This window comes from Nicotiana sylvestris, chromosome 12 (genome assembly GCF_000393655.2).
Source record: "Nicotiana sylvestris chromosome 12, ASM39365v2, whole genome shotgun sequence".
NCBI classification, from domain to species: Eukaryota; Viridiplantae; Streptophyta; class Magnoliopsida; order Solanales; family Solanaceae; genus Nicotiana; species Nicotiana sylvestris.
This window is the reverse complement of record NC_091068.1, coordinates 98,661,192-98,674,833: the sequence shown is the minus strand read 5'-3', so window position 1 is coordinate 98,674,833 and position 13,642 is coordinate 98,661,192. Positions and strand designations below refer to the sequence as shown.

Here is a 13,642-nt window from a genome sequence, read left to right as displayed (position 1 = left end):
ACGCAAGGACACTAGCTGCATGATACCTTGCAGAGATGCACCCAGACCCTTGCCCGACATAAAACCATTTTTCAACATCTCGGTTGCTACCATGACAATTGCAGACGCTAACTTTGGACCCGGGATGTACTCCCCTTCCAGAACCTTCTCAACTAACACCGTCTCAGACACTTGATAGACCCGCGACCCTTTATCCTCTTCAACCTTAATAAACGGGACGGAGGTATCATTTAAAGCACATAAATTCTCATCGCCATGCATGACGATTTCTTGTTATCCCATTCGAGCTTCACCATCTAGTGTAAAGAAGACGGAACTGCCTTGGCAACATGTATCCAAGGCCTACCCAACAGCAAATTGTAAGAAACAGCCACATCCAGTACCTGGAACTCCATAGTGAATTCAACTGGTCCTATTGTCAACTCGAGCATGACGTCGCCAATAGAGTCTTTTCCCCCTCTGTCAAAACCTCAGACACATATGTTGTTCTTGTGAATCCTCTCATCATCAACTTTTAACTTGTTCAGAGTAGAGAGAGGGCATATGTTTGCACTAGAACCATTGTCCACTAACACCGTTGTGACCACAGATTCTTCGCATTTCACTATGAGATAGAGGGCTCAATTGTGTTCTGTACCCTCCAGAGGCAAATCATCATCAGAGAATGTGATCCGGTTAGACTCAAATATCTTATTGGCGATATTCTCCAGATGGTTCACAGTGATTTTGTCTAGGACATGAGCATCGTTCAGAATCTTTATCAGGGCCCGGCGATGCTCATCTGAATGGATCAACAATGATAACATGGAAATCTGAGCAGGAGTCTTTCTCAACTACTCTATGATGGAGTAATCTTGTACCTTCATTTTTCTCAAAAACTCCTCCGCTTCTTCTTTAGTGACTGGTTTTTTTACTAGAACTGGAGTGTTTCTGAGTGTTTTAGCTTTTCTTAACTCTTTCGGGGCAAAACATCTCCCTAAACGAGTTAATCCCTAGGCCTCGTTAACTTCCTCTTTCACTTTCTTCCCCTTATAGGTCACTATCACTCGCTCATAGTTCCATGGGACAGTCTTGGTGTCAGCTACTGACAGCTGGGTCATAGGTTTGATAATGATAGGGTCCGTGCGAGCACCCTCCACAATTATGACTGGTTTACTTGCGACTCCCGACACGATCACCTTTGGATTTTCTTGCTTTGCTGCAACATCACTTGGGGACCTCTTTTCAACTACCACAACTGGCTTATCATTTGGCATGCTCAACTTGTCCACCGATCTTTCAACTATCAAACAGGTTGCTTTTGTGACAATCGGGTCCTTGACCGACTTAATTTCACTAGACCTAATCATTATGACATATTGTGAAGGCTTCTTGGGCTTCCCATCTTTGTGCACTATCTCAATCATATGTGTTTTAGCATGGGCCGACAATGGGATCTAAATGATGTTGGTGCTTCTGGGCTCTGGACCACAAACTGGTTCGTATCAATAAGCTCTTGGATGGCGTTTTTCATGTGCCAACACTTTTCTGTGTCGTGACCCGGAGTATTAGAATAGTACGTACATTTGAGAGAATAATCTAGGTTCTTTGGAGGGGGGTTTGATAATTTTGACTCAATTGGCCTCAGAACATCCAACTGCCTCAATCTTTGAAATAAGCTGGTATAAGATTTCCCAAGTGGGGTGAAGGTTTTCTTCCGCTGTAACCTTTCATTCCTGAATTCTGGCTTAGCTCGAAAATTTGGACCAGTGGAGTTTCGGTATGTTTGTGGTGGTGGGTAATGATTTCGTGGGGCTGGTGCACGCCATTGCAGGTGAGGAGGGGGTTGAGCATATGACTGTGCATGGTGGACATGATATTGGGGTGGCCTGACTGAGTATTGAGGCTCTGGTGGTGGGAAGTAGTGCTGGGGTTGACTATATGGAGTTGAATTATAGGCTTGAAGCTGGGGTCGAGGTTGGGTGTAGTGGGTAGAAGAATCCCCTGGTTCGTTCCATGATCCTGAAACGACCATAGCGACATCCACTTTTTTCTTTTTCCCAAGCACGCCTTCGGTGCCATTCTGGATTGCCTGCATAGTTGCTTTAATAGCAGAGTAGCTCATGATCTTGCTTGACTTGAGCCCTTCCTCTACCATCCCTCCCATTTTTACTACTTCATTGAAAGACTTACCTATGGCCTAGATTAGATGACCAAAGTAAGTAGGCTCCAAGGCCTGAAGAAAGTATTCCACTATTTCATTCTCCTCCATTGGAGGGTTAACCCTTGCTGCCTATTCTCTCCAGCAAAAACCGTATTCCCTGAAACTTTCACTAGGCTTCTTCTCAATCATAGTCAAAGACAAACGATCTGGAACAATCTCGATGTTGTATTGGAAATGACGAGCGAATGCTTGGGCCAAATCATCCCAGGTATACCATCTGCTGTGATCCTGATGAGTGTACCCCTCCAATGCCGCGCCACTCAGACTCTGGCTAAAGTATGCCATTAACAGCTCATCTTTCCCGCCGACTCATCTCATTTTACTGCAGAATCCCCTTAAGTGGGCCATGGGATCTCCATGCCCGTCATACAGGTCGAATTTGGGCAACTGTACGTCAGGGAAAAAACACAGATCTTTGTAGGCTACGCTCACTTGACCTCCCAACCCTTGCATGTTTCTGAGTGATTGTTCCAGGCTTCTCAGCTTCCTAAACATCTCCTCTTGTTCCGAGTTTTTAGGTGGTTTCTCAGTCTCAACAGGGAGGTCGAAATGAGGAGTGTATGAGTAATGATCTGGGGCCTTGAAAGTAGGCTCTGGGGGATAGTACTGATTATCTTGGGTCTGGAATAATGGCTTACAGGAAGATTGATGGAGTGTAGCTGGTGGAGGTGCTACGAAAATAGGGGTAGCAGGTGGAGAAGGGTATGGGGTTGTTTTGGTTGGTGGAGCTTGTATGGTTTGGGAAGTGGTGGCAGGATAGTGGTGGTAAGGAGTAAAGCCTGGGGCGTGTTGTGGGGATGAATCAGCAGTGGGAGGTTCTTGGGATTGATCTAGTGGTAGGAGGAAAGTAGGGTTGGCAGGGTATGATGGCGGGGGATGCCCTTTCATCCACACCTGGTACATTTCGGCCATCTGGTGTTTTAACTTATGTAACTCCTCTTTCAGGCCCGATTCAGTTTCCTCCACCTCCCTCGGTGGATCAATAATGCTTGCATCCAATTCTTGGCCAGTCATGATCAACTTGTCTTTGGACCTAGTGTTGTACCGGCGAGTTGCCAGAATGTTACACAAACTAACCACCTTCCTATACTCAATGACAACAGCGAACTTGTCAGTGTTAAAGATTTAATAGATAGGGAACCGCACATTTGGGATACAATGCACCTAGACAGTTAAAGCTTCTATCATTCATTTGAACGGCTGCATGTTTCATCTCGGCTTTTCACTAACTCTTCGCATTTTGTGCTTTCTCTTCTCTCTCTTTTCTCTTTTCACTCCAAACCTTCTTTAATCACTATTGCCCTTTTCCACTTGTTTTGTTGCCTCCCTTTTATTTTGCACTCGTTTCCCTCTTGTTTTGCCATTATTTCTTTCCACTCAATTTTCTTTCTTTTTTTTTTCTCTTTTTCCTTTTCATTTTATGGTTATGATCGAATCCTATAGGGATTGCCTACGTATCATGACGCCGCATGAATTAGATCATTACGTAGTTCCTGGGACAAGTGCGAAATAATAGAATGATACACATTTTTTTGGGTTTTCAAATTTTCATAAAATAAATAAATAAAAAACATCCTGATTACAACGACTTCCCATATAGATTTAAACATAAAAACTGACAGACTCAACAAGTGGACTCCAAAAGAAAACTGAAAATATAGACTCGAAAATGAACTAATAAACTCTAAGAGAAACTGACAATACAAACTCGAACAAATAAAATCAAGAATACATAAGTGCCTCAACTACTGCTCCAGGGCCCGCGGGACATCAGTCGGTCTCGTCGCGGACCTATGTACCATATCTTCTTGGAGGCGAAATAGGTCATCCATGATCTGTCGGGCAAAAATCATAATGGAAGCGAAGAACATGGACCTGGTCATATCTTCACATTCGTTGCACTTCATCACAATGTAGTCCGCAATCCTACTAACCCTTTCCCTTATAATACCCTTCTCTTGTAGCAACCGTCTGATCTGCTGAGATCTGGACCCCAAAACTTGTTCAGTTGTATGATTTTGCTCTTGAAGTTGCTGCAGGTCTTTTTCTAGCTGCAACATCAGGGCATAATCATGTTCTCTTTCTGCTTTGAAGCTCTTTGTTTGTTTGGCCATCTCATTCTCGAGGGTAGTTAGTTTTTTTCTTCAAGTTGGTGGCTTCTCCCTCATATTTCCTTTTCAATTGCTGGACAAACTCTGCCCGTCCCTCTGCGTTCTTCGCTAATTGTGCCCGAGCTCTCGCCAGACTACCCTCGGATTTTTCCAAATCATCCTCGTACTCAGATATTTTCCTCCTAAGACCATTTATGACTCTTTCATCCTTTCGGCTCCTTTCCTGATTCTCAGCAACTATCTTCATTTTTTGGATCTAGGCTCGAAGGGCTTTGTTTTTTTGGGCCAATTTCTTCTTCTCCCCTTCATCAACAGCGTCCTGTACGCTTTTGTCAAATTTAAGATCTTTGATTTGCCCCTCCAATTTGCTTATTGTGGCTCTATAGCTTGTCTCTTTTTCCAACCAATTTCATTGCTCATGTGCCCCATCAGTGAATTGTTGAACATGGGCCTTTTGGCGGGCCGTTCGGGCTCTTGATGGACTTGAGACCTTTTACTATACCAAGTTGTGTAACTAGGCTCCAACTCGCCTTTGGACAGATCCCTTACCTAAGTCTTTGGCTCCAGGAACCTACACTGATGCCATATTTGGCGCACCTTTTCTTCTGGGAATACAGCTTTTGGCCCTAGTTCGATGACTTGTCGACTCAAATCTTCATCATGTGGTATTGTCTGGTACCTGCCCAGCTGGCGTAGAACCCTGTGTGGGGCATAGGGCTGAATTCTCCAGAGACCCATTAATAGAAGAAAGCACACTTCGACCGACATGTAAATGACTTCAGTGACCGGGAGCCACCCGAATGTCCACTCAATTTTGCTTGCGGTCAGGGAGCTCAAATGTGCGAACCATGCCTCCATACCTTCCAAAAAATCATGACCCTCCACCTAGTTTTCATGTTCTTCAATGCATTTAAGATCGGTCATACCACAGTTCATGTACCCCGGGCGGTGGCAAAGGCGTTCTTCCATCCAAAGTTGTAAAAGTATGTTGCATCCCTCAAAAGACTTTCCCCCTTCTCAGCAAACAGTTAGAGCCCGACAAATATCCACTAGGATCATTGGTACAATGGTGCCATTAGCCTTTTTAGTCATGAAGTTGGTTATTCCCACAAGCCCTAACTCTATATTTCCATCCTTTCTTGGGCAAATTAAGACGCCTAGGAATGCCACTATAAAAGCCAGTCCCCACCGGGCTTCCCATTTACCTTTGTTCCCTGAATGGGTTAGACCGGTATCTGGGGCCTCAAAACTATGGGGATCCCCGTAAAGTCGGTACAAGAAGTAGAATGTGCAGAATCCCTCAACTAAATTTCCGTCTTTAACTTCCCGGCTGATACTTAGAAGATCTAGAAACTTATGAGGAGTCACCACTCTAGGTGCCATTGGGTATTGATTTTTGAGATTCCCACTAAAACCAGCATAGCCCGCTATTTTCTCAAGCGTAGGGGTTAGCTCAAAATCAGAAAAATGGAACACATTATGCCGGGTCCCAAAAAGGTATCAAAGCCTCAATTATATCCAACCTCGACTTAATCTTCAATAGACCAATAAAACCGCCCAAAGATTTTATCACAGTATCTTTGCTGACTTTCCCTAGATCATTCCACCACATATGGAGTTCTAACAGGATTTCCTCGAGGGCTGTGAAAGGTTCATTTTCAATAGTGCTCATCCAGCACATTTATTTAAAGTGATTGATTAAAAGATCATGATTTATTTTGACTCAAGAGAAAATTATCAGTTTTCGAAAATTGCAATTTAAAACAAAACACCTTTGCAAATACGACCCTTCAGTACCTCAGGAAAGAAGATTTTAGTGCTATGTTTGTTAATCGACCAAAATTTTTGAAAAAGGACCCTAGGTGGATATTTTTGCAAAAGCAGCCTTCCGACGCCCTTTTGGGGGCATTTTGGCTATTTAAGAACGGCATTACCTAATTTTATTTATGACAGAATAACAACACTTCATTTTTTGGGTTATTTTTGCAAAATGGAGTTGGACCCAGTGAGGGTTGCCTACGTATCCCACATCCGATGAGAATCAAACTTGCGTAGTTCGGTCAGTTTTGACGCAACAGAAAAACATAAATATTTTGAAATAGCTTTTCCCTTTTTTGTTTTCTTCAAAAATTTTGGCAGAGTTTCGGGATATTTTGGATACCAAGTTTTTCACAGGCGGGTAATTTCCTCTCTGTCACCTCAATTTGGTTTTTCTCAATTTTTCTTCCCTATTCTAGAAGCCGGTCAACATGCAATCCGAGTCAAATAAATATGCAAGTAGCAAGTAAAATTCATCAGGATTGTCGTTTGATTTCGGGTACACCTGTCCTAGACGGACCCAACCCCTGTGTTGAGTCCCCAAATGCAAATGCACGTGATGCAAATAAGCGTTCCTACTAGGGATATGGCATGAGGCTATGTTATTCTAGGTTTAAAAACCTGGGTTTATTTTTTCTAGACCTGGCTTACCGGAGCGGACAGCTCGAGCCGGGGGAGTGGGGGCAGCGTACTGGGAATACAGAAGCTTCACCGACTTTGCAACTTGTCCGAACCTCGTTCTAAATTTGGGATATGAATCTTACAGAAGAGAAGCTACACGAAGTGCATCCTTCCCAGTTGATTTAGAAGACTCAGAGAGATGAGGGTTTCGTTACAATTTATATATAGTCCAAACAATATCAAAGCGGTAAAAATCGGCAATTAGCACATTAGGCTCAAACATATAAAAATAAGATAATAAATAAAAGCCAACTATAACAGTTATTCTAAGTTCGAATTCTGAACCCTGAACCAGAAGTTCTGGGTTCTTGTCCCAAGCAAAGTCGCCAGAGCTGTCACACCTTCTTTTTTACAACCCCGGACGGGGTATAAGGGTGTTTTTTCCAAAGTGACCATCGAAACGGGATTATTTTATTTAGAAATCAGAGTTGCCACTTGAGATAATTTTTGGTGTCCCAAGTCACCGGTTTAGAATCCCGAATCGAGGAAAGTTTGACTATGTTTTATAGTCCGCGAAACACAGAAATCCGTGTAAGGAATTCTGTTAACCCGGGAGAAGGTGTTAGGAATTTCCGGGTTCCGTGGGTTTAGCATGATCGCTCAACTATTATTATTGGCCTAATCTAATTTTTTACACGTTTTAAACCTATTATGCATTTTTAACTTTTTCACCACTTTTATTTATTTAAGGAATTATTTCAAGGTTATTTAAAACACATCGTAAGCCACGCTACTTGAAATGCTCCCGTGATTCACGACACGTTCTATTTAACCTTGTTAGAGGTTAGTATCGGGTCACATGAAATGTACACCCGGATTTTAATAATTACAAATCACAACTACGTCACGGGAACCGTACCCGTAGCCATGATAATTATTTAATTTACCGCGCCTAAAGCAAACTACGAAATTCATAAATTATCTAGGTTGCAATATTGGTGAGGGCCATGGATGATTTAATTATGGACGACACACCTCAATATAAAAAAACTATGTTCAATTAAAGGATTGTGAGGCCCTTGATTAATCTAACTCAAAATTTAGTCTAAAGCACTAATTGCGAGTATGCATTGAAATAAATTAACGACCTTTTGATCACTTAAGGGAGATTGAACCAGCTGCGAACTAGCTGATGATTTAATGGGAATACATTGGGGCTGGGCTCAAAGTTGAGCCCCCCCCCCACTCAGAACGAAAAGCCAGATATGCCCATAATGAGATTGGACCAATAATAGGCCCAGTAGTGCAATGAACATCCACACTACGAGTCCTTTGACAAGAATACGACGTGAAAGGAAAAAGGGCGGGGGCAGAAGACTCTTGGGCCTGAAATTGTGCCTAAGACAAAAAGAAAAACCACATCGGGACGCTTTTGAGCCTCGAAATTAGGCCAAACATTCGAAACAAAGGTCCAAAACCACGCCTGAAGTGATTTTGACCAGGCCATTCATTTAGGCCCCACACCTTGGCCCAATTCATTAATAAAACATGCTGACTTACTGAATATATTTAAAAACAAGTACATAAATAAAAAATTTATAATTAACCATCAATAGTTAAATGTATCCAAATCAACTATACAAATAGATAAACTGAAATAACAAGTTTACACAATCTAATCATAATAACTAAATAATATAACTATTCATTAATAAAAGAAAACTTCATAAAGATGATCCATCATTTTACTAAGGCAACAAACTTCCATCCAAAGGGATTTCGTGATTCCAAACGTGTTTGTATTTGCAAGAGCAGCTATAGAGCTAACTTGCAAATCTGCATTTGATTCATTATAGTAGCAGGCAAACAGAACAAAAGTTAGTACGGTTATAACCCCTCATTATTTCAATCACACAAGGAAAGCTTGACCAAAACATGTCCAAATCCCTTTAATACTATCTCACAGATTACATTAGTTAGTCTACCATGTTAAATAACAAAACAATAAAATGAGAGCAAGTTTCAACCCTCACATGGACCCTTATAGGTTACTTTAACATGCTGGACCCTTCACATTCTAGTCTACAGCTTGAAAGCAAATTTTGAGCTTAAACATGCGGGAAGAAAAGAAGTCACAAATGATTAATCAACCCATATACCAAGAGTCATACTGATTTTCGAACAAAGAATTTGAATTAGATCTATACTAACTCACCAACATTCACATAAAAACAAATCATTCTATTTCATAAAAGAAAACCAAAACACAAGAAATGAACTATAAAGAGTACCTTGAAAGAGTAACAACAAGAAAAATAGCAAACATAGTATGAAGGAAAAACTCAGCAACAATAAATCAACACAGCAGCCAGAACCAAAGATGAAGAATCAAGCCAAACAACTTCAACAACCAGCCAAATTCAGCTTAGAAGCCCAAAAAATCCACGGAAGCCTTTTAAAATTCCTAAAGAAAACCAAAAAGACCAGCCAAGCAATGCAAAAAGAAAAACATTTTATTCTGAAATTCTGATGTGTTTTAAGTATTTTTTGGTGCAGAGAATGATGCTTCATGTCTGTTTTTGAGAGTGAAGGAAAGACACTACTTATAGTCCTCTAAGGCCATGTGCCCAAAACCAATGCAGGAAATATTCTCAGCCTGCAAAGTGCATCTTTTTTAACCACCTGGACAACTGGCTATCCCTTATTGGCTCAGCATTTTTGTGCCGACCAAATAGGGACAGCTGCCCCCTCCTCTAGAAGCTTAAGTGTAGGAATTATCTGAAAGTCCCTATCTCATTTCCAGCTTAAACCCTTAAGTTTGTAGCTATTCAATTAACACCCTAGGAGTTTTAAACATTTACAAACCAAGGCAAACAACTGTAAAATAGAATCAAACGACAATAAAAATCAAATGGCACAAATCCCCTAAAACCTAAATAGGTTTATCATTGAGATGAAATTAGAAATGACACAACACTTAAACATTTGAAACTGACATTAACAAGAATTAACCAATGAATGAACCAATTTCTGAGATTCGACCTTTTGAACCAATTAATACTGCCATCTAATAGGGAATCAAACCACAACGAGATACTAACATGCTGATTTCAAAACAAACTTGATTAAACACAAGTTAAATCAATTAAAATAAACCCTAGCCGAAAAATTGAAAATCTAATGACCCTGATGGAAAATTCATGAATTAATCCTAAACTACTGACTAGCATTGATGATAAAAGACACAAAAGTTAATCAAAAAGTCTAAAAAAAATAAAACCCTAAATCATGCAACTACGAATAGATCAACCACAATAAGAAAGCAGTCAAAGGAAAGAAAAGAAATGGCTAAGAAAAGGTACTGAACAAGAAGTTACTTATTCTATTGTAATGTACCAATGTGACTTGGAGCACCTAGCCGGTCACTGCCAATGAACCATACTCCGGCGAGTTTGGGAAATGACCCAAAATCAGCATTAATCGGTCGTTCTTGTCAAGAACAATTGGCCAATGTTAGTTTTGGGTCAAACTCTTGAAAAATGTTAGCGAGGCAAATAGGGCAAAATCGAGGGCTTTGGAGGTTTCTCAGATCTGGAATTTAAAGGATTTGGTGATTTTATGGTGAAACGGAGTTGAGATATGGGGTGAGGGGGAGGTGGTGGTTGTTTGGTGAAGTTTTGAAGCCATTTGGGCGTTTTAGGGTTCTCAGGTTTGGTATTCAGATCAGAAATTCGTGGATCTCGATGGGGATTACAGGGAAGCCGTTTTGGGATTCGGAAAAAGAAGAAGATGGGGATTCTTGGGTGTGATTTTGGTGGTGTTTGGAGGTGGTCCGCCGCCGTGAGGCGATTTCCGGTCAACGAACCACTGCGGAGGCGGTGGGGGGTGGGTTTCAAGGTGGATGGTCTCTAGGGTTTTTGAGCTTGAGAGACAGAAGTGGGAACTGGGGGAGGGGGTCGACGGGTATGGGGGGCATTTGGACAATTTTATAGTTAGAAGGTCCTTAGTTGTGGACCGTTGGATCACTAGGATCCAACGACTGAGATGAGACCAAGGTGAAACGGGGTCACTTTGGCTATAGTAGGGCTGGACCAGGTATTTGGGTATTGGGCTCGAATTTTGGGGCAGGTTTAGGCAGAAATATTTGGACTTTGGCCCAATAAAGTTAAAACAAACCCTTTTCAATTAACCCTCTTTTTATTTCCTTTTCCCTTTTTTTGTTTTTGTTTTTCTTTTCTTCTTTAATTAAAAACCTAAATTAAGATCCTAAATTAATCTAGATTGTAAAACTAACCAATTTCCTAAAAATTATAAATTCCTAAATCCTAAATCAAACAGAAAATCAATAATCTAGCAATTAAAAGGTAAACATGTAAAATGGGCCATTTTTGTAACTTTTATTTTTAATATAATAATTAATTAACTAATTAATCCTAAAAATGTAAAAATAAAACCTAAATGCATTGCATGATATTTTGGCATTTTTCACAATTTTTTAATGGAAATTAAACGTGCACAAAGAATGCAAACAATTAACACAAATTTCTACAAAAATCTATAAAATTGCAAATAATTGAGAAAATTTTATTTCTTTAATTTGTAGGAGTGTTTCATATAGGGCAAAAATCACGTGCTCACAAAACTTTCTTTCATTTCTCTGCGCAACATACAAGAATGTAAATGTGCACAAGCTTCGTGTTATGGCTTAAGTGGTCTATGTGGGCACAATTCATTTGACCGTTTGGACCTTACAATAAATCTTATCCACCGAGCCTAGGCTGCTAGGGCACAAAGTTTCCTTCCTTGCTAAAATCATTATCCGAGGGTGGTGGCCCCCAATATTCGAGGCCGATTATAAAGAGGGCTCGGATACTGTCGATGTGATCCTCGACTCCGGTGCATAATCGATCTTCAATTCTAATTTTAGCACGATCCACTATTGCCTCATTAAAAAGCTTGCCAAAAAAACCATTTGGGACAAAACCGATTTAAGGAAAAAGGAGTGCAACGCGTGCTTTCAGGCCTAAGAGTTGCATCATTCCTTGTCCTTTACCTACAAACGTCAATCCAATTTGTAATATATGTAAAGAAAAGTAATGTATGGGTCATACCTTAGCAGTAGTATCGTTTTAAGTGGGTTACGTTCTAGTTGTTCGGTAACCGCTCATCGTTCACCGCTTCGAGTTTGTATGATCTTTTGCCGGTGATCTTGATAATTCTATATGGACCTTTGATAACTAGGGATTTTGATACATTTTATACTCCTTCATGCTTAAGATTTGATAAGAAATGTGTACAAAATAGTCCCAAAGGCTCACAAGTTGTGCTTGATTGCAGGTTTGATCAAAAAGGTGACAAGATGTCAAAGGTCAGCTAAAAAATGAGTGAAACTTGCACAAGTACCAAGACAAGACAAAGCTTAGAATAACAGGGCTAGTGCGGCCGCACACCATTCTGTGCGGTCCGCACAAGTGAAGTTCAGAGAGGTTGCTATTCAGGAAAGAAGGCAATGCGGCCGCATGGGATTTATTGCTGTCCGCATTGGATTCACTGCGGCCACACTCGATTTAGTGCGGTCCGCAGAGTCAAGGTTCCGAGAAGTTCCAATTTGGAGATTGAAGCCCAATGCAGTCCGCGCTCTATTTCATGCGGACCGCACTAGAAGCCACCATGGACGCGCTCGATTTTGTGCGGTCAGCATTGCCCAACTTCAGAGAGCCGTTTATTCAAGTCAAGAGCCTTAGTGCGGCCGCACGTGATTTTGTGCAGTCCGCACTAGCCCCGTAGGGGTATTTTTGTCCAGATTTTTTAGCTTAGTATAAATAGTTTCTTTTCCCATTTTTAGGTAATCAGATAGTTTGTACTGAAGGCTGCGATCGTGACTTCGATATTTTTAGCTGTTTTGAGTAATTTTAGCTTTATTTCAACATTGAATCTTCAAGTTTAATTTAGCAATTATTTAATATGAGTTTTCTTCATCTATTTCTTTGTTTTCTTCTCTAATTATGAGTAGCTAGACCCATAAGCTAGGGTTGTGGCTCAACCCTAGTGTGGGTAATTGATGGGTCTTGTGTTTTGATGCTTGATTGTCTATGGGTGTTTGATATTTGGACTAATTTCATGTTGAATTGCTGAATTAGTGGTTGCAAACACTAGTTTGTATTTAGTTGACTTTGGCTCTTCTTGATAAAGAGAGCCTAAGTCTCTGAAATTGGTCCAACTAGGAATTGGGGCGTACTCAAGAGATTGATAGCCCCAATTAAAGGGTTAAACCTAGAGATAGTAATACCTGACTTGAACCTTGATTACTTGTGCAAATTTGCATACCCAATTTTTCTTGAGAAAGTCAATTCGAGCAAAATTACTCGAACTAACGAGAGGTGTTGAGTGAGTAGAATCGTGCAATGGTTATATCATACTCCCCAAATGTGACAATCTAGCTTTAGACCCAAGTATCCGTCAATTGACCACCTAGGCGAAAGTCACTACCCTAGTGTCTTTTAGTCATTTGAACAACTCGCAATAGTTTAACCTTAGCTTATTTTAGTTCAGTTGAGCATTGTAGTTTTATAAAATTAGAAGTAAATCAAAACTCAAAAATGTTTAGAAGTGCAATTAAGAGCAAATACACAACTCCACTTTAGATAGACGCCCGACTCCAACTTCTAGTTCCCTGTGGAAATCGATCCCGACCTTAATCGGGTAAAAGCTGCTTCGACCTCTCTCGCTACTCAATAGTAGTGCAGGGTTTGCCTCGATCACTTTTTGGCGTCGTTGCCGGGGAGCTAACGATTTTCGCTATCTATCTAGATAGATTTGTGTATTGTTCTTCTTTCCTTCTTTGTTACTAATTTGTTTGTGTCACAACTTCAGGTACAAAATGGCAGCG

At 40.7% G+C, this 13,642-nt stretch overlaps 1 protein-coding gene across 1 annotated transcript; it reads right to left on the bottom strand.

Annotated features, from left to right (window-relative positions):
- Positions 1-296: 296 nt before the first annotated feature.
- Positions 297-806, bottom strand: LOC138883436 (uncharacterized). Its single transcript, XM_070164123.1, has 2 exons — positions 638-806; positions 297-469 (listed from the first exon to the last, which is right to left on the bottom strand). Exons 1-2 carry the CDS (start codon positions 804-806, stop codon positions 297-299), a joined length of 342 nt encoding a protein of 113 aa, XP_070020224.1.
- Between the last annotated feature and the right edge of the window lie 12,836 nt (positions 807-13,642).

Bases quoted from the DNA above. Each gene is read 5' to 3' on its own strand.
- LOC138883436 (XM_070164123.1), bottom strand. From the start codon at position 806: ATGTTATCATTGTTGATCCATTCAGATGAGCATCGCCGGGCCCTGATA. The intron at 470-637 runs GTACAGAACACA...TATGTGTCTGAG, and splicing joins TGATGATTTGCCTCTGGAGG to GTTTTGACAGAGGGGGAAAA.